Source organism: Mytilus californianus, unplaced genomic scaffold, assembly GCF_021869535.1.
Source record: "Mytilus californianus isolate M0D057914Y unplaced genomic scaffold, xbMytCali1.0.p SCAF_4, whole genome shotgun sequence".
NCBI lineage: Eukaryota > Metazoa > Mollusca > Bivalvia > Mytilida > Mytilidae > Mytilus > Mytilus californianus.
Window position 1 is genome coordinate 61525945 of NW_026262690.1, and position 22220 is coordinate 61548164.

The following is a 22220-nucleotide window of genomic DNA, read 5'->3' on the forward strand; positions in this document are numbered from 1 at the left end:
TGTGAACAAAATTCTGATTAGTGCAACATTACTTCCGGGTTATGATTGCATCATCAACAGTCATTATACACTATTCTACTGACAAATTTCAATTGATTGCATCAAGGATTTGTTACTATACAAATCCTTGATTGCACCAAGTTGAATTATACCAATTAAGAATAAGATAACAAACTTTGAACTCTGAAATAAATATTTCACGAGGTAGTGTAGTATATACCTTCTTCTTCTTCTATTGCATGGATATCCTTCCATTCATGAAACACCACATACAGCTCTGTATGTGTATTGAAATGTGTCACACAATTTTAAAATTTATTTATACTAATAAATTTAAAATCTAAAAGGACACTTTTAAACAGTATAAATAGGGGGAATTAATTTTAAAATTTATATATACGACTAAATTTAAAATCTAAGAGGATACTTTTGTACTGTAAAAGTTAAACGGGAATAAACTTAAAATCTACAAGGATACTTTATACAGTATAAGTTAAGCGGGAAGAATACCCTGTCTCTCCCTGTTTATCTGTCTATATACATACATACAAAAATTTGGCAAAGCACTGTTCAGTAGCCACATTATATACAATGTCAGTTTATGATCATCTCCTTGTATCCTATATATCTGAGTTATTACTTTAAAAGTCTGATTCTATGTGTATGAAGTTTATAGCATAGACTTGCCGAAAGATTATGGATATTGATAATGTCCTCCTTCTTGAATAATGCACAGAAGTGGCTACAGTCGATTACAAGGTGTACAATATCTTGTTTCTTTGAGAAAGTGTTTTTCCAAGTTTGTGGCCCAATGATGTTTATTGTATACATTTTCAGTTCTTGAAAAGCTTCTTTTCTTTGCTTAAATAGAGCCGGACAGTCTAGCAAGAAATGAATCTCATCTTCATCGCTCAATCCACAGCATTTACAAGTAGGTGCTTCCTTTCCTCCAGAATATTTATATTTTAGACTTTGTAAGAGATATGTTCCAGTAATTAGTCGTGCTTTTACAGTGCCTTTTTTTATATCTGAGATAGTTGAATTTAGACTGCTCCAGGATGGGTGAGTGGATCCAAAGGTTAGGCAGTTTTGACTTAAATGTTTTAAGGTAGATTTTTGTGATATATCAGATTTTAATTTTTGTGTCCAGAACTCTCGGATAGATGATTTGACTGTAGATTTCCACGATAGTTTAGTGGGCAAGCGTTGTTGGAGAGCAGTTATCTCTGGTAGTTGATATATTGATAGAAGCGGTTGGATCCTGTTAAAGAAGCTTATTGGATTTTGCATATTCATGAGGATTTGACGCTCAGAGAGATCCCTAATTGTACTGTTTTCGCATGAAAGTATATTATGGAGGAATGTCAGTTGCCTTTTGTGTATTTCTGCCTCAAGGGGCAATGCTCCGATAAGTAATAATACTGCACAGTTTGCTGTCCTGATAGGTAGAGATTGGAAGCTTTTCAAGTTCTTTAAATGAAATATATTTAATTTGTCCATCTGGGAATTGTTTAGTGGTAAAATTTCCAATCCATAAATCAGTCTTGGTAAAACATAGCACTGGTAGATTTTATAAGATGTTGCCGGGTTTAATCCATTAGTTCCATGTACTCCGGTTTTAATAAGAGAATAAAGTGTTCTCCTGGCTATGCTCATTCTAGCATCAATATTAAGGTCGTTTTCTTTTAGTTTTGATCTTATGATTCCCAGATGGGTTGTTTCTTTGGAAGGATATATGGTGGTGTTGTCCAATGTCCAACTTAGTGTTGATCTATCCATTTTTGCGGATTTATTGAGAATGACAGCTTTAGTTTTTTCAGGGTGCAGCGTTACCAGGGTCGCTACTCAAGAAAGCAATATCGTCTGCACATGTTGGGCAGCCTACGTAGGTTGTTCCAATTTTTAATCCGATATTATGTGTTTTTAGGTCCTCAAGGAGGTCATTCACATACATTTTATATAGAAAGGGTGACAGTACTCCTCCTTGTCTTACTCCTTGTTTGATGCCAAAAGAGTGGCTGAGGATACCTTTCCATTTGACTTTTGATGTACATTTTGTAAGACCTAAATAGAAATCCTTGATAACTGTCCATAATGAGCTATTTGGAATATTTTCATAGAATTTGTCCATCATTATAATGTGGTCTACTACATCAAACGCTTTTTATACGACCGCAAAAATTGAAAATTTTTTGGTCGTATATTGGTATGACGTTGGCGTCGTCGTCGTTGTCCGGCGTCGTCGTCGTCCGGCGTCGTCCGAAGACACATTGGTTTTCGCACTCTAACTTTAGTTTAAGTGAATGAATCTCCATGAAATTTTACCATAAGGTTCAATACCATGAAAGGAAGGTTGGGATTGATTTTGGGGGTTATGGTACCAACAGTTAAGGAATTAGGGGCCAAAAAGGGGCCAACAATAAGCATTTTTGTAACTTCCAGACAATAACTTGTGTGTAAGTGTATGGATCTCTCTGACATTGTACCACAAGGTTCCATATCACAAAGGGAAGGCTGTAATTGATTTTGGGGGTAATTGCCTCAAAATGTTAGGAATTAGGGGCCAAAAAAGGGGCAAAAAACAAGCATTTTTCTAGTTTCATGACAATAACTTATGTGTAAGTGTTTGGATATTTCTGAAATTGTACTACAAGGTTCCATATCACAAAGGGAAAGCTGGAATTGAGTTTGGGGGTAATTGCCCGAAACGTTTAGGAATTGGGGGCCAAAAAGGGGCCAAAAATAAGCATTTTTCTAGTTTCCAGACAATAACTTGTGTTCAAGTGTATGGATCTCTCTGAAATTGTACTGCAAGGTACCATACCACAAAGGGAAGGCTGAGATTGAGTTGGGGGGTGATGAATCATAAGGGGGTTCAAAAAATTTGGGGGGGGGATTTTTTTTTTTCTTTTTTTTTTCTTTTTTTCCTTTTTTTTTTCTTTTAAAATTTTCCATTTTAAGTTGGTTACTTCTGATTTATATTTAAAAGCAAATAATAATGATATGGTAGGAGATGCACACCAAACAGGATGTGTAAATTATTATATAATAAGTATTTTGCAATAGCAAGAAATTTTCAATTGCACAGTATTGCACAATAGCAAGAAATCTTCAATTGCACAGTATTGCGCAATAGCAAGAAATCTTCAATTGCACAGTATTGCGCAATAGCAAGAAATATCCAATAGCACAATATTGCGCAATAGCAAGAAATTGTCAATTGTACAGTATTGCGCAATAGCAAGAAATAATCAATTGCACAGTATTGTGCAAAAGAAGATACTTCGTATAAATTGCTTATTTCTTGATCAATTTCAATGGGGTTTTATTCTTGAATTCTTGGGGTTCTTTAATATGCTGAATCTAACCGTGTATTAAGTTTTTGGATTTTGGGCCCCGTTTTTAAATTGGTCCACATTGAGGTCCAAAGGGTCCAAAATTTAACTTTGTTTGATTTCATCAAAAATTGAATTATTGGGGTTCTTTGATATGCCGAATCTAACCGTGTATTTAGATTCTTAATTTTTGGTTCTGTTTTCAAATTGGTCTACATAAAGGTCCAAAGGGTCCAAAATTAAACTTAGTTTGATTTCAACAAAAATTGAATATATGGGGTTCTTTGATATGATGAATCTAACCATGTATTTAGATTTTTGATTATGGGCCCAGTTTTCAAGTTGGTCCAAATCGGGGTCCAAAATTAAACTTTGTTTGATTTCAACAAAAATTGAATATATGGGGTTCTTTGATATGCTGAATCTAACCATGTATTTAGATTTTTGATTATGGGCCCAGTTTTCAAGTTGGTCCAAATCGGGGTCCAAAATTAAACTTTGTTTGATTTCAACAAAAATTGAATATATGGGGTTCTTTGATATGCTGAATCTAACCATGTATTTAGATTTTTGATTGTTGGGCCCCGTTATCAACTTTGTCCACATTGAGATCAAAAGGGTCCAAAATTAAACTTTGTTTGAATTCATCAAAAATTGAATATGTGGGGTTCTTTGATATGCTGAATCTAACCATGTATTTAGATTTTTGATTATGGGCCCAGTTTTCAAGTTGGTCCAAATCGGGGTCCAAAATTAAACTTTGTTTGATTTCAACAAAAATTGAATATATGGGGTTCTTTGATATGCTGAATCTAACCATGTATTTAGATTTTTGATTATGGGCCCAGTTTTCAAGTTGGTCCAAATCGGGGTCCAAAATTTAACTTTGTTTGATTTCAACAAAAATTGAATATATGGGGTTCTTTGATATGCTGAATCTAACCGTGTATTAAGTTTTTGGATTTTGGGCCCCGTTTTTAAATTGGTCCACATTGAAGTCCAAAGGGTCCAAAATTTAACTTTGTTTGATTTCATCAAAAATTGAATTATTGGGGTTCTTTGATATGCTGAATCTAACCGTGTATTTAGATTCTTAATTTTTGGTTCCGTTTTCAAATTGGTCTACATAAAGGTCCAAAGGGTCCAAAATTAAACTTAGTTTGATTTAAACAAAAATTGAATTTTTAGGGTTCTTTGATATGCTGAATCTAAACATGTATTTAGATTTTTGATTATGGGCCCAGTTTTCAAGTTGGTCCAAATCGGGGTCCAAAATTAAACTTTGTTTGATTTCAACAAAAATTGAATATATGGGGTTCTTTGATATGCTGAATCTAACCATGTATTTAGATTTTTGATTTTTGGGCCCTGTTATCATTTTTGTCCACATTGAGATCAAAAGGGTCCAAAATTAAACTTTGTTTGATTTCATCAAAAATTGAATTCTTGGGGTTCTTTGATATGCTGAATCTAACCATGTATTTAGATTTTGGATATTGGACCATAATAGGTGAATGTCCAATTTAAAATTTTTAAGTTCTTAGACCACATTCATTCTGTGTCAGAAACCTATGCTGTGTCAAATATTTAATCACAATCCAAATTCAGAGCTGTATCAAGCTTGAATGTTGTGTCCATACTTGCCCCAACTGTTCAGGGTTTGACCTCTGCGGTCGTATCAAGCTGCGCCCTGCGGAGCATTTTATTTACTATCTACTGTCATGAGAAATAATGAATCTAATGTTGTATGTTTGGATTCAGCTCACGCTTCATTGATGATAAAAGCGGCCATTAGCATGCAAAGTCCCTCTGTAAAGCCAAATTGGAGAGTAGAAAGCAAGAAGATTTTGGAAAGACCTGGGAGGATGGAACTTTCAAAGAGCTTGGAGATAATAGGCGTCACTGTAATGCCTCTGTAATTGTCCATAATAGATGCTTCTTTTCCATTTTTCAATACTGGTGTAAGAATTCCAGATTTGAGATTGCCAGGGACTTTTCGTTCTTTCAGAATTTTTCCAAACAGGTTTGTGAGAAACGTTGTAACAGAGTACGGAGAATTTTTAAGATGTTCAGATGAGATTCCAAATTCATCCGCAGCTTTTCTACAATTGAGTTTTTTTATCGCTGTAGATATCACATCTGACGTGATGTCCAGAGGTTCAGAGCAGGATTGTTCCTCGTATTGCTGTATGAGTGAGTGGCGCACATTACAGAGTTCCTGAAAATCATTATCATAATTGTTGTCCTTAGGGATGGCCAAGTCTTCAAAGTACTGTGCAAAACATCTGGTTTGCTCATCTGTATTGTATAAATTTTGATTGTTGGAAGAGATATATGAAGCTTGGCTATTGCGGTTTGCCCTATTCATTCTAATTAATCTATGAAATTTTTCTGAATCCGGGTTATCCATCAGCTCTTTATAAAAGTTTTCTTTTTCTGTATATTGCTCCCTACGCATTTGGCGTCGCAAGTTTCTTTGAGCGATGATTTTATCTGATTTTAAAGAGTCTTCTTTACTTCCATTTTGTTTCCATAGCCAGTGTTTCTCCTTTGCGGTTTTCAAAAGGTTGATTACTTCTTGGGAGCCTCTCCTTTTAGGTCCGGATAATTTCAATTTTTTAGATGGTACAGCAGATGTTGCAGCTTGTATTAAAGTTTCACATAAAAAGACCACATCTTTTTCAGATGAGTTAGAGAGTTGTTGGTAATTATTTATTTTAACTTCTATAATGTTTTGAAAATTTTCTAGATCGATTTTGTTCCAAACTGGTTTTTGAGTTACTGACTTCTTCTGGTTAGTATACTGTTTATCTCGCTCAAGTACCACTGTGAAAGTTGCTGAAACCGGAACATGGCTAGAGATGTTTTCCATACATCTGTCGTGGATTATGTAGTTGCAAAGTGATCCTTCAGTGGAGTTGTCAAGAATGTAATCGATTTGAGATGTAGCATCCCAAGCGTGGTGGAAAAAGGTTTGCTTGTCTGATGGATATACGTTGAGCTTCATTTCCTTAATAAAAGATTGCAAGAGCTTGTCGTGCTTGTTGCTTTTTCGGGGTGACAATAATATTCCATTTAGATCACCTAACAATAGAATTTGGTGAGATTCAGAATATGTTGAGATAATGGAGTTTATAATATCCAGGCATTCCATATATTCAATATACGAGTCTTTAGAATTATTAGATGGCATATATGCACCGATAATGCAGATGTTGCAAGGAGAAGTAATCTCTACAGCTAGAATTCTTTCATTTCCCTCGTTGATTTCTTTTATCTTGTGCGATAAGTGTTCTTTCCAGGCAATTGCAACTCCACCTTTTCCTCTTGGCAAATTAAAGTTGTGGATGTTGTCGTAGGTGTCACTACATCGTATAGCATAATCCATATTTGGAAGTATTTCCCCTAAAGATTGTTTTTGACATTCGTATAGCCAATGTTCTTGTATGCAAATGATGTCCGACGTTTTTTCAAGACTTGATAAAAATAGAGAATTCCCTTTTCCTTCCATGTTGCAAGACAATATATTTATGGGAAGGTTCTGTGACTGCCCTTCTGTACCATTTCTAGAGATTTATAACTTCTGAAATGTGTATGACTTAGCTTAATTATGAGTATTCTTACTCTTAAGATTTTTTTGTGAAAAGAGTCGCTGAACCTAAACTAGAAAAAATGAGATATATCCAACTTCCAAGTCAAATAACACCAAACAGTTGATAAGCATTTTAGCTGAACTGAATTATATGGAATTCTTATGAAAAGTAACTATAAAATCAAATCAAACAATTTTATTGGTGTAAATTCCAATACAGGAATGATACCAGCTGAAATTTACAAAATACAAAAACAGACAAAAATAAACAAAAAACAAATATACAGAGATATATTTTCTCAATGATAAGAGACACATATTTTATATCTACATTGCGTGTAGGTGTTATTTATACTATATTATCACTTCAAGCTATTACAATAAGCTTTAATACTACAACAGTTCTTAACAACATTATGTTTGCTTTAAATGAATGTTAGAATCATACATATCGCTTATTCCAGCTACACATACAGTACAAATGTCAGTATCATTCATGTCATTACTTTTCAAAATAAAACTAAATTTATCTTGTTCAGACATATTAACAAAAGATGGATCTATATCACTTAAATTACAAAAGAGTATATTTCTATTAAATTCTAACGCTTTACATTTAATGAGGAAATGGAATTCATCTTCAAAAGTGGACAAATTCTCTGTTCTAAAGGCGTTCTAGTATATCTACCAACTTCTATTAGTAATTTGCTATTACTAATTCTAATTTTTACCATTTTAGAAATTAAAATTTTTGTTAAGGTCCAGTAGGAGATATTTTTCTAATTCGTAATTATTTTTAACTTTGCGATACGTTCCTAAATTATGTTTATAACCATGACTATCTTTATTAGAGTCACAAAAAAGAGCTTGTTTCCAGGATTTTTTGAATTCCTCCTCTAATTTCTTTTGAACTGAAAAAAGTAATTTTGTCTTTGACTATAACTATAAGCTTTTAGCAATATAATACTATATTTATATTAGCATAAAGCAAACACCAATAAATGAATTCTAACATATAATTAAGCAAAAGATACAGCAAAATATTTAGAAAACACAAAAACAATATAGAATAACTAAAGCTATCTAAGGTCAATGTTGACTGTGGCACAGTGGAAGTTGCAAATCAATATTAAATTCCATAAAACAAATATTAGAAAAAAAGAAACTAGCAGCAGAGATTATTTCAATACTGGGATCTGCTCTATTATATGTCCCAGATTAAAAGCAAGTTAAAAATCAAATTTATATTACTGTAAATTCAGAAATTATTGCGAGGTTTTTATTAATGCGAATAATGCGAATGAATGAGTATCGCAATAATAAAAATTCGCATTCTGATATTTGATACATATAACACATTTTAGTCCATTCTTCAAAATTCGCAATAATAAATGCACGCAATAATTTCTGAATTTACAGTACTAAAAGTTTCTCTGATTGTCATCATATTGTTTTTTCTTGAGAAAATAGATTAAAGTTACAGAAATCATACTTGAAAATGTGTAAAACATTTGTCTTCCAATTATTGCACAGAGCACATTGGTAAGGAAATTGTAACTGCACTAAATTACTTTATTTATCAGTTTTCAATAGATATTATGCAAACTTTTCAAAGCCAATATTCATTAGTGATAAATTTTAAGTAATTTAGATATGAACTCAATAAAACTAATAAATTCAATCAATCTTTGCTTGGTCATGGTTGCTTACTGTCTATCAGCTTTTATTTTGCCTATTTAGTGGTGTAAATAGTATGTAAAAAAGATCTATCTGTGCTTTAGATATTCACTCTTTCATTAGAACACCTTGTTCATACTTTATTGATTACTTTATGTTTTTAAGAAATACAAAAAATATACAATTCCTATTTTTTTAATTTCTTAAAGTATCATTATACATTTTGTAGATGGAAGCATTAAAAAATTATGATGATGACAGTGATGATAGTTATTCTGATGATTACAAAGATAATTTCCAAACTAAAAATTGTGGGGAAAGGATAAAAGATGATGGCTTATCCATTATAAAAGATTCATCAAGGGTATATGTACAAAAACTCAAACATGATTTCTTTAACTTACAAGAATCGGATAGTGACCATGAACCTGAAACAAAATCTAAGATCAGAAAGAAGGAAAATATAGAAATTATTGTGAGTAGTGGTGACACTATAACTGTTCCAGAAGGCTGTTTCTGGGAACCTTTACCTACAGAGGTCAAACAGTCAAATGATTTTGATATAAATCAGTCTATAGAAAAAGAATGCTACAGGGAATTAGATTTTAGTCATACTTATGATCAGATGTCTGCTAGTGATTATAGGAAGAGTTACAAAAATAAAAAATTAATTAAGACTGATTCAAACAAAATTAATTGGAACAACTCTGAAAATTCTAATACATCTTCTAGAAGAAATAATATTAAAAATTTCAATGAAGCAAATGAAGTAGATCAAAAATTAAATAATGATGATAAAAATTGCAACATTTATTCTGGTAAATCTGACAAACCATCTATAAAATTATTTGATATCCATGGAAAAATAAAACCATGGTTACAAAGACAAAACCTTATTTGTAAAATTCCAAGGGAATGTGAAAAATCTTGGAAAGCTCATACTGGTTCTGTCAGCACTTTAAAATGGAATGTTACAAAATTCAGCCATTTATTGTTGTCTGTTTCTATGGATACCACAGTTAAAATATGGAATGTTTGGAACCGACTAGAGCCTTGTGTTCGCTTACTGAACATACACAGTAAAGGTATTCAAGATGGTGATTGGAATAATTCTGGAACACATATCTTAACCTGCAGTTATGACAAGTCAGCTGTTGTAACAGATATTGAAACAGGCATGTACAATAAAAACTATAGTGTTCTTTCACAACATCACTTAATCTTCACATGACATTTATATTATAAGAAATTCTAAATGTTATACTGTAAATTCATAGATTATTGCATGCATTTAGTATTTTGATTTTTGAAAAATGGACAAAGTTGCAAGATTGATTATTGTGATTTGAGCAAAAGTTGGATACAGATATACATGTATGTATCAGATATCAGAATGTGAGTTCTTATTATTGTGATTATCACCCAGTCACATTATTCACATTAATCACATGTTAATAAACTTGCAACTATTTCTGAATTTACAGTATTGTCTCTTTTGCAGGTGTATCTACTGTGAAATGTAAGCATAGGAATTTTGTAACATGTGGAAAGTTTCATCCAGTCAATGAAAATATTTTCCTTACTGGTTCACTTGATGAACTAACAGCATGGGATACCAGACAAGGTGATGAACCAATCCATAGATATAGCTACAAAGACAAAATAGGACAGGTATATCAGAACATACAAAGTAATGCATATAGTTATTATTTAAATTATTTATGTAGTTAGAAACTTATTTCTTTTCTGCTTATACCTTTTTGGTTTTGAAGTTCCCAAAAGTTTGATGTATTTGCATGGCTTCTCATACTAGTGTTTAAGTGTACTACCAAATGGAGGTAGTTCATACACACTCAAAATGGTACAATATATCATACATTTATATCTAAACTAAATAAGTACAGGATACTTTCTTTTAATTTTTATTTTGTAATTGTATGTGTATCACTGGTGATTTAAACAATTTACTACATTTTTCTAATAGATGTCAAAATTACTTTTACATTCTAGAAAGAGTAATATGAGGTAAATGCACCTGAGACGATATTGTGAAGATCTTTTGGAAATAGTCATTTATTAAAGGAAGAGCTCTTTTATTGTTGTTGCTGTTCATCTTCACAGTTACTTTATGGTCCTCAACAATATTGCCCAAGAACTTACATCTAAAACAAGATCAGTCCTTATAACTCAAACATAAGGATTGCTTTAAATGCTTCACCACAGCATTAGCATTAGATAACATTCCAAAAGTATACTCAGAAATAGCATAAAGTAAAAGGAATGAATAATTTATTGTATGTGCTTTTTTAATTCAGATACAAGATGTTATCTTCAGTATTGATGGAAGTGAGTTTTTTTCTACAGGAGACCTTGTAAGCCGCGATTCAGCTGACAGAAATATCATGGCTTGGGACTTTGATTATGCTGTGGTAAAATCAAACCAGATATATCAGGTTAGAATGTTGATTGTTCTCATGAAAAAAAAATATTAAAGCACAAAATGAAAATACCAGTGAACATGAAAAAAAAAATCAAATAGTAGGGGCCCTATTAGGGCTTTATTGAAACCTACTCCTTTGGTTTCATTTGTTCTAGTGGTTTCAGAGAAGATTTTTTCTAATGTTTACACATTGGAAATACAGTGGCCAAGAAATAGTTGTACCATAGTCAAAATTATTGTCTAGATTCAGGGGCGGATCCAGCCATTTTTAAAAGGGGGGTTCCAACCATATGTCCCCATTTAAATGCATTGATCATCCTAAAAAAGGGGGGTTCCAACCCCTGGAACCCCCCCCCCTGGATCTGCCACTGAGATTGTAATTTTCTTTTCTCAAAATGAGATTGAAAATAATGTTGCTTTTTAGTTTGCCACCCTTGTTTTTTTGACACTCAACCCACCTGAAAAATGGCTTTTAGTAGACTTTTAAATTTGATTCTTTTTTTTTCTGTAACATTTTATAGAAAAAATATATACCGGTATATTCCAACAGCACCAAATAAATAACTTTGAAGCATTATACAATATACATATTTTGAGTAAATGCTCCTCTTATATGTGTATAAGTTGATATGCATATTAGAGGGTAGGAACGCCCTCTACCGTCAGGTGTCAAACGGTCATTTTCTGCTACCGTTAGCGTCAAATTGGTTAATATTTTATTGTGATTCGTCAGAGGTCTCAAATATTATCCGTTACCGTTATTTTTGGTAAGAATTGATTCGTCAAAATCAGTGGATTTTTCATGTACATTTTACCGTCATGCACCAAAAATTTGGCAAGATTTTTTAACGTTATTCGTCATGAAGGTACCCCCATTACGAACCTCATATAATTATACATGTATAAAGCTATAAACTTGTAAAATTTTTGATTTTGTTGTTGTAGGAAAGATACAGTTGTACATGTCTGAAGATGCATCCAACAGAGTTCAACTTCCTAGCTCAGTCACATGGAAATTATATAGCATCATTCTCTGCATCTAGACCATACAAGATGTGTAAAAGTATAAGATATGAAGGACACAAAGTAATCACATTATTATAATCATTATTATACTTGCAAATCATTCATATATTGCCATAATGGTCAATGGTCAAAAAGATTGCCAATGAGACAACTTTCCACCAGAGACCAAATGACGTAGAAGTTAGCAACTGTAGTCATTCAGCCTTCAACAATGAGTAAATCCCATACATGTACTGCATAGCTAGCTATAAAAATCACAGACATGACAAATGTACAACAATATATTAACATCTTATTTTTCCTTATGCTTGGTATTCATTTGGAAATTTCATCTGTCAGCAGGGCCACCCTTAACAAATTCTTTGTTTGATGTTGCCTACCCATGCCTGACAAGTTTGGGTAGGTAGGTAGGGATTTTATTTCTTTTTTGGCCAACAACACGAGTTACATGTTTTAGACAAGAAAACAATGTTAGAGCATGAATGCAAATACTTGCGGTATTTTTAAACATACCAAATATTAGTGTACTAAAAGATAGTTTAAAGAAGGGTCAATATAGCATTGAAATTACAGTTAAGTAATGGTCACATAAATGAATGCCAACATACTTATGCCATACAAAATTCCTAGTATCAATGATGTTGTCATTATAGCATCATAATTTCAGCCAACCTAAATTCTCACATTTTTTTATATAGAATATACCAGCCATGTGCATGGCTCAACAGGATTTCATGTTAAAATTTGTTACTGACCCATATATATCATTCTGTATCATCAGTTATTTGATCCAAGAGTGTGGCTTATATCTTCTGTGGAGAAAAATAAACCTTGAAATGTACTAAAACTATTAATTTGATGAAACCAGAAATGATATCCTACTTTCGAAAGATGAAAATTAATGCTACATTTCTGATGAATTATTTGTTTTGTCTTGCAGCTTGGAGGATACAAAGTAGGATTTGATATGTCGCCAGATGGAAGATATATTGTTAGTGGAGATTCTGAAGGGAAATTATACTGTTACAATTACAAAAGTGGACATTTAATCCAGACTTTACATACTCAATTAGATGTTAACCTTAATGTAGCTTTTCATCCATTATTACCATCTACATTGGCTTGTTGTGGATGGAATGGTTTTATAGAATTATGGCATTAAAATATGTTTAGTTATCAGCTTCTTTTTATTTAATTTCAAAAGTAATATGTTAGTGTATAAAAAATGAGAAATTGGTTATACAGTAAGAATGATTACTAATAAATAGAGGTTCTTGAGAGGCTGTTTTGTTTATCTGACCAAATGTCAAAATTCACAATTTAATGCAATCAAATCTTATCAATTTCTCTTAAGTTTGACAACATTTGAATATTGATTTTGGAACGTACTAGAGCCAGACAGCTTAAAACTGTTTCCCCACAATAACTTGAGAACTGTTCAACCAATCCTTTTTAATTTCTTATGACAAAATTGAGGTTAAGATTGATATTGCTGATTTTCAATTTGACTACATGTATTCAGGAATTATGGTCCTTGATTGATGGAAAATAGTGCTTTTGTGTTGTTTTTTGTGTGATTACTCGAGAACTGTGTAGCCATACTTTTTAGACTTTTATATGTGTTGTTTTTCATTACAAAATTGAGGTAAATTTCAATTAATTACCAACTTTTCTTTTGTCTTTCAGGAGTTATGGTCTTTGATTAATTGTAAAATGCAACTTTATGCCTTTCTACATAATAATTTGAAAACTGTTGAACCAATCCCTTTTAAATTTAATATGCTGCTTCCCATGACTAAATGGAGGTCAAGATCTATTTTGATGATTTTCTCTTTGCTGCTGAGGAGTAAAGGTACTGAATTGATTATAGAACATGGCCTTATTCAACCAATTTTTTTTCAAATGTTAATGTTGTTTTTGATGTTAAATGAGGCCATGTGTGTTTTTGACTATTTCTTATTAGGCTAATGTGATTGAAGTTGTGGCCCTTAATTTTTAAATCAATGACACTTGATTTAATACACATAAGGATAACCAGGTTTGCTGTCATTTTACAGTGTTTTTTGTGTTGTGATTTTATAATCAATCAGAATTTGTAAAAACCTCTGGCTATGATTGGAGCTTCCTATTTTTTTCTTAAGATAAATCCACATATATTTCATTATATCTGCTAAGTTCAGTTCTGTCTAGTCATATGTCTTTCTGAGATTTCCATAGGCATCAATGCAAACCTATGTTGCATCAATACTGCCATGAATGTCAACAACAAACATCAATAAAGCCTTTAGATTTTTAGCTTCAATGGAAGAGAAAATTGAAAATTCATCTATGAGAATCAGAACTTGCCTCTGGATGCCATGTTTTTTTGCTGGATCAGAATGAAATGAAATAAATAAAAAGTCCTTGCAATCATTATTTTTGAACATTAAGTTCGGATCATTTTCTTGTCAAGAGATCATATTCTGCTATTATGTTACTCTTATTTCCACTTTGAATTGATCAAAGTTTTTGTTGCAGTTAGTTGACATGAATAATAATCATTAATACGATCAACTGCTTGAATCATTTTTGTCGAGTCAGAAAGTGAGAGAGGGATAGTGATGTGGTGGCGGCATTAACAAACTTCTTTAAAGCTAATATTTCAGAAGGTAGAAGACCTGGATCCTTCATACTTTGTATATATTTGCCTTATGTTATGAAACTTCCATCTGTTATATGTCCATTGTCCTTGACCTCATTTTCATGGTTCAGTGACTACTTGGAAAAAAAAGGTTTTTAGTATTCTTGATATCTCTCTTATTATGAGTAATAGGATAACTATATTTTGAATGTGCATACCTTGCAAGGTCCTCATGCCTGTCGGACAGTTTTGATTTGACCTTAACCTCATTTCATGGATCAGTGAACAAGGTTAAGTTTTCGTGGTCAAGTGCATATCTCAGATACTATAAGCAATAGGTCTACTATATTTGGTGTATGGAATGATTGTAAGGTGTACATGTCCAACTGACAGGTGTCATCTGACCTTGACCTCATTTTCATGGTTGAGTGGTTCAAGTTAAGTTTTTGTGTTTTGATCTGTTTTTTTAATACTGTATGCAATAGGTCAACTATATTTGGTGTATGAAAATATTTTAAGATGTACATGTCAGTCTCAATGTTAAGTTTTAATACGACCGCAAAAAATTTTTTGTGGTCGTATATTGGTATGACGTTGGTGTCGTCATCGTAGTCGTCGTCCGGCGTCGCCGTCCGAAGACACATTAGTTTACCATAAGTTTAATACCACAAAAGGAAGGTGGGGATTGATTTTGGGGGTTATGGTACCAACACTTAAGGAATTAGGGGCCAAAAAGGGGCCAAAAATAAGCATTTTTGTAACTTCCAGACATAACTTGTGTGTAAGTGTATGGATCTCTCTGACATTGTACCACAAGGTTTCATATCACAAAGGGAATGCTGGGATTGATTTTGGGGGTAATTGCCTCCAAATTTTAGGAATTAGAGGCCAAAAAGGGGCAAAAAACAAGCATTTTTCTAGATTCATGACAATAACTTGTGTGTAAGTGTATGGATCTTTATGAAATTGTACTACAAGGTTCCATATCACAAAGGGAAAGCTGGAATTGAGTTTTGGGGTAATTGCCCAAAAAGTTTAGGAATAAGGGGCCAACATGGGGCCAAAAATTAGCATTTTTCTAGTTTCCAGACAATAACTTGTGTTCAAGTGTATGGATCTCTCTGAAATTGTACTGCAAGGTACCATACCACAAAGGGAAGGCTGGGATTGATTTTTGGGGTAATTCTCTCAAAATTTTAGTAATTAGGGGCCATAAAAGGGCAAAAAACAAGCATTTTTCTAGTTTTATGACAATAACTTGTAAGTGTATGGATCTTTATGAAACTGTACTGCAAGGTTCCATATCACAAAGGGAAAGCTGGGTTTGAGTTTGGGGGTAATTGCCCGAAACGTTTAGGAATTTGGGGCCAAAAAGGGGCAAAAAAACAAGCATTTTTCTAGTTTCCAGACAATAACTTGTGTTCAAGTGTATGGATCTCTCTGAAATTGTACTGCAAGGTACCATACCACAAAGTGAAGGCTGAGATTGAGTTTGGGGGTGATGAATCATAAGGGGGTTCAAAAAATTTGGGGGGGGGGGGGGATTTTTTTTTCTTTAAAATATTCCATTTTAAATTGGTTATTTCTGATTTATATATAAAAGCAAATAATAATGATATGGTTTGAATAGGTAAATTAAAAAATTTTAAGTTCTTAGACCACTTTCATTCTATGTCAGAAACCTATGCTGTGTCAAATATTTAATTACAATCCAAATTCAGTGCTGTATCAAGCTTGAGTGTTGTGTCCATACTTGCCCCAACTGTTCAGGGTTCGACCCCTGCGGTCGTATCAAGCTGTGCCCCAGCGGAGCATTTTATTGTGTTTTGGTCTGTTTTTCTTGACCTCATTTTCATGGTTCATTGATCAATGTTAAGTTTTCCTGGTTAAGTTTGTTTCATAGATACTATGTACAATAGGTCAACTATATTTAAAGCATAGAATGATTGTAAGGTGTACATGACTGTCTGGCAGAGTTCATCTGACCTTGACCTCATTTTCATGGTTCTTTGCTCAGTATAAAGTTTTTATGGTTTGGTCTGTTTCTTGTATACTATAAGCAATAGATCAACTATATTTGGTGTATGGAATGATTTTAAGGTGTACATGTATTTCCAGCTTGGTTTATCTGACCTTGACCTCATTTTCTTTGATCATGTTAAGTTTATGTGATACTTGTAGTAAAACTTTATATTTAGGACTATCAACATAAAATCAATGGTCAGCAAAGCAGGCGAGACATTTCAGCGTGTGCACTCTTGTTTTCCATTCTATTTGTTCCTGTAGAATGCATCAAATAATAAAAAGCTCAAAGCAATAATGAAAAAGACCAATTTAATTTAATTTTTTATTATTTTCCTTCAAAATGTAACATGCAAATATACATATAATTAAAATATGAAAAACATGGTCATTACAAATTAATTTGGGTAGGTAAGAACCCTGTCAATAAATTAACCTCATTTACATATACAATTAAATGACCTCTTTTCTGCACAACATATAAATCTATGATTCTTAAGTGTCTAAACATTGTTCTCAACATTAGTCAACCTTATTGACAAGGATCTTGTCATCTATCATCTACACAAACCACTTCACTAATACGATACAATACCACACATAGGTTTGGGTAGTATTGTTGTTTTACATGAGCTTGTTACTGATCATGCGTAATTTTTTCCCAAAAAACAAGCATCAGGGTACAAGCTTAACACAATTTATCCATTACTGAGGCCATTTTGAATTTTCAATCAGTAGAAAAGTAGCATTAATTGGTTTAACCAATAAATTAAGACTCAGAAAATCAGAATCAAGAATATTCTTTCATGGTTATGTTTTTCATTTAATTTTAACAAAATGAAGAATTTTATTTACCACAATCCTACAGAATTAGCAATATTTCTTTACATCTGACTATCATATTACATTGTACTTATGATATTTGCTCTCTTGTAAATTTTTTAAGCTTATTTTTTGGTTCCCTTTTGGATCTAAAGAAAATACTTCATTTATATAAAAAAAACCAAAAAAACACACACACACACAACAAAATCACGACATGTTTATTCAGTCAGAGATTTTTTTTCTCTACTTCTTCAAGGATTTGTTTTGTGATCACAATATCTATTGTCTATACAAATCCTTGATTTCTTGGGAAAAAAAACCTTTTACCCATTGCAATCTTGTTTGCTTAACCAAAAAAGCAGATCACTACGAAATTTTACAAATATATATATTTGCCCTATACTTTTTGAACTTGCATTTGAGAGTATTTTACTTGCATAATTTTAAAGGTAGATACCAGCCCAATTTTAAAACTATCAAGTCCACAATTTTTCATTTTGTCACTTATGAAGTCTATAGTTTTTTTTTTAAAAACAAAATAGAGTAGCAATACAAAATTTCTTTGACAATTTCTAATATTAATCCTCAAAATTTTAAACTTGAAAAATTTATTATATTTATGATTTTATTTTAAATAATTTCATACATAAATATTTTAAAATCTATAGATGTATGACAATTCAATGTTTCATTATATTACTATCGGTAAGCCAACTGCCCATGTTAGAATGATAAATGAATGGTAGAGTAGAGAATGGAAACAGGGAGTGTGTCAAAGAGACAACAACCTGACCAAAGGGCAGAAAACAGCCCAAGGTTACCAATGGGTCTTCAACGTGGTACATGGTTTGGAAGCTTACAAATTGTCTGACATTTTACATAGATTCACCAATAAATTTTCCATTCAAGTCCTCAATTCAAAGAACACATATATTATAGGTTGCAGTGTACAAATAAATCGAGATATAAGAATACAAGCAATTTTAAATCAAATACACTGCAAAAGAATACATTTGTAAAAATAAAAAATATTAAGATGCCCATTTATTCCAATAGAAAAGCAGATTTAGACAAATAATGTTTCCTACTATTACATACATCCATACTTAAGCTAAAGGAAAAAAAAAAAATTCATGTATTTCACTGGTTCAACTGTTTAAAAATAAATTTACCAAAAGTGAATATGGTGTATCATAAGAGGATCTAGACGGGATTTACAAAATTGAGAATACCGGTAATAGGTAAATAAAAAGAGAAGAACAGGAAATAAAAATTTAAGAATATTTAAAAAAAAAAATCAGGAATAGAGAATAATGGAGTGATAAAATATAAAGAACAGAAAATACAAGTAATGAGCAAAATATTATAAAGAAGAGAGAAATAAGGCCTAAAAAAATAAAGAATAAAGAGATGAATACCCCATCCAGACCCTCAATATTAATTTTGGCATCTTGTAATTTTGATTCACATGTGAAATTGGTTGTCAGTTGAATTACAGTGATGTGTAAGACTTTTTAGAATATTACCCAACAAAACAAATGAAGGCTTTTCCATGTCAATTGAAGGAATGCAATACATTTTGCAACAGATCACCTATTATAGAGGATACAATTTTGCATATAAACCTCAATACCTTAATTTCAAGAAGAAATGAAGGACAGATAAGGAACTCCACTCCTTTGATGCAGGTTTTAAAATTTAAATGTTTCTAAATGTTATGTAATGGTACCTAAAAACATTGGATGATCCATTGAATAAGTTAAAGAAGATTAAAATATATCACATCAAATTTTATGTTCAACTGAGTGTTAGTACTTTTAGGTGAAAATAGATTTAAGAGTTTGACACATAAACTTTTTCTTCAAGATCTCCATGTTAGAGCAAAAATGATTGGATAGAAATATGCAAATTATGATTTCCTTCCTATTTACTGGTTAAATTAATTTGTTCATAAAACATGACTTTTCTGCTATTTTGAACAATGTTTTAAGTCAACAGTTTACATATTAATTATTAAATTCCTACTTTTTATTTACATTAATATGCACCTTATATATACAATATACAGTGAGCAATAAACAGTCGTGGTTGTAATATCTACCTGAGAAAATAAATTAATGTGAGATTTTCTTTCCACTAAATATTTGCACAACAGATAACTGGTGTTCACAGTAATAGCACTTGATCATTGAAGGTAAAGGAGGCATGATTATTATTTGCCCTTTAAGTACCTTAATAAGGGTAGGTTAACCGTTACTGGCAAATTTTTTTCATCCATGCAACTTGATAAAAAACCAATCTGTCCAAGTTATTACAAATATTTAACTTATTCTCATTGTAAATTGAAATAAAATCACTGTTTACACCAATGGGAATTTTTCTCAATACATGTTTATCTTTTTCAACTGTAATGGCCATTCAACAGCAACTGCAAGGATTCTGACATAAATTCTAAAACATATGTCATGTTTTTTTTTATCAAGACACACACTGAAAAGTCTTGTCTGCTTTACTGATTATGACTGAATTTCATGTTTAGTCTTTAAGATCAGAGTTTTACTACAGGTACCACATACCGGTAAACTTTTATTTATGGTTAACAATTAAAATGAGGTCAGGGTCAGATGAACCCTGCTAGACAGACTGGTACATTCCATATATCAAATATAGATGACCGATTGCTTATAGTTTGTGAGAAAGAGATGCACTATGTTTAAAAAAATTATTATCTAACTATTAATCTCTAAATGCTGAAATATATATGATTATTCACACAAATCATAGCACCAAATCATGAAGCTATAAGCTGAGAGTTTTTAAGCACTTTATATGAGTTTGCTGGCGATAATATCAAATAAATATCTGTAAAAATATGAAAGGAAAACATAATAGTTAAGGCTTGGAACAGTATACAGCCAAATAAAATGTTAAAACAAGAATCATGTGCATGTTTGACATAAAATCAACAGACATATCTAATCTGTTTTTGGTTCTCAAAACTTTCTCATATCTAATGTCTGAAATTAGGTTATTATCAAAGATAAAATATTATGTTCAACACTTTCCCATATATTATATTTGATAAAAAAAAACACTACCAAGAAATTCAACAACTGATATACTGTCAGAAAGAAAAAAACATCAATATGTTCACATTTCATATCTACAAAAAAAAAAATTCAAATGAATAAATTTTGGAATAATAAAATCTTCCTACCTACCCTATTCATACTCAGGTTGGTAAAAGGAAACACAACCTATTTTTTACTTGGCCATAAATAATTTATTTTTCCAATTTCATTCTGACCTAGTAATACTAGTCATGTTGAATAAGTACTATCCAATATGAATTAAGTGTTACCAAATAATCCAGAACAGATTTTGATTCATCATTCTGTACTTTCCATTTACAGAGGGATGCATGTGAGAAAATGAAAATATTCGGCTAATTTAAGTGATTTTTTCATACTAAATAAATAACAATAATCAATATTTACAATTTAAATACACAAAAGTCTGTATTTCAAGGAAACAAAAAATGACAATGAATAGGTGATTTACAAAAATAAAATTTGAATTAAATCACATATTTCAACCCTATAATTAGGCTGTTTTAAACATATATAACAAATAATTAAGCTATGGTAGGTGAGGTTATTAAGAAGAAAAAATAGAAGTGTCAGAATGCCTTTTAAAGTCAACCCATAATATATACATATTATAATTTTTTTGTTCTTTAAGCAATCCCAATAACTTTTCATTATAAAGTTGTAGAGATATTTCCTTAGTTTAGTTTTTCTTTGAAATACAACTTCAAAGATTGGAAAATATCCTCACTACTCAACAAAACTTATCATTCCACATTTCAAAAGATTCTGAAATCATATACAAATTCTGATAATGGTAACTGAATTGAATGATACTTTGTGAAAATATCTCTTTATCAAACTGATGAAATTATACACCTGAGAGTATTCTGACAAAATTAGTACTATAAATTTAATCAACGGTTATCATTATAAAACCATTCACCATCTATTACATCAGTATAAAGAATTGTATAAAACAAGCTGTTCAAATTTTAGTCACTTTTAGGTCTTGAATTCTGTCGTACTGCTTGTTTTGCTGTCTGTTTAAAACCTTGCTGTACTGCTTGGGTATAAATTTGAAATAACGCCTGAAATAAAAAATAAATTTATGAGATCATTCATTGGTATTTTCATCTGTTATAGGATTTTCTTAGGAGTGATTGGTAGATTGGTTCTATTCTGACAACAATAATTAGGTATTGAAATCAATACTGCTCATGTAAAACAGCCAGTTTATGGGGATTTACCATAGATTTACCAAGGTTACACCAGAACAATTTGACATTTGTTTAAAATACTCCTTAATCATATTCAAATATAACATAACATTTGCAAGAAAATAAGTGAACACATTTATGATTTTTTCCAAAAATTTCAGTCAACGAATCATGATAAGTCATAGCATAAAATATGCTGAACTGATAAGAAATGAGGTTAATGCTTGATTGATTGACTGATTGACTTACATTGCCTCTGCACAAAAATGTTATATCACATGGAGGAGAATAATGCAACAGCACACCAACTACCATTAGTCTAATAAAAATGCTGATTTAGTTTCTAAGAAAACTTAACAGTTTAAAAACTTGAGGGC

The 22220-nt window shown here is 31.7% G+C and overlaps 2 protein-coding genes across 3 annotated transcripts in view; one reads left to right on the top strand and one right to left on the bottom strand.

Annotated features, from left to right (window-relative positions):
* The first annotated feature begins 55 nt into the window (after positions 1-55).
* LOC127698562 (WD repeat-containing protein 25-like) lies at positions 56-13246 on the top strand. The gene is made up of 6 exons (XM_052202069.1): positions 56-204; positions 8834-9779; positions 10106-10275; positions 10920-11057; positions 11990-12130; positions 13011-13246. Exons 2-6 carry the CDS (start codon positions 8834-8836, stop codon positions 13230-13232), a joined length of 1617 nt encoding a protein of 538 aa, XP_052058029.1. The 5' UTR covers positions 56-204; the 3' UTR covers positions 13233-13246.
* A 3777-nt stretch (positions 13247-17023) lies between these two features.
* The window catches only part of LOC127698564 (atlastin-2-like), a 39057-nt gene continuing 33860 nt past the window's right edge, over positions 17024-22220 (bottom strand). For both annotated transcript variants that reach the window (XM_052202070.1, XM_052202071.1), the window contains one exon: positions 17024-21714. In XM_052202070.1, coding sequence (XP_052058030.1) covers positions 21619-21714 — 96 coding nt within the window. In that variant the 3' untranslated portion in view covers positions 17024-21618. The remainder of the gene's footprint in view (positions 21715-22220) is intronic.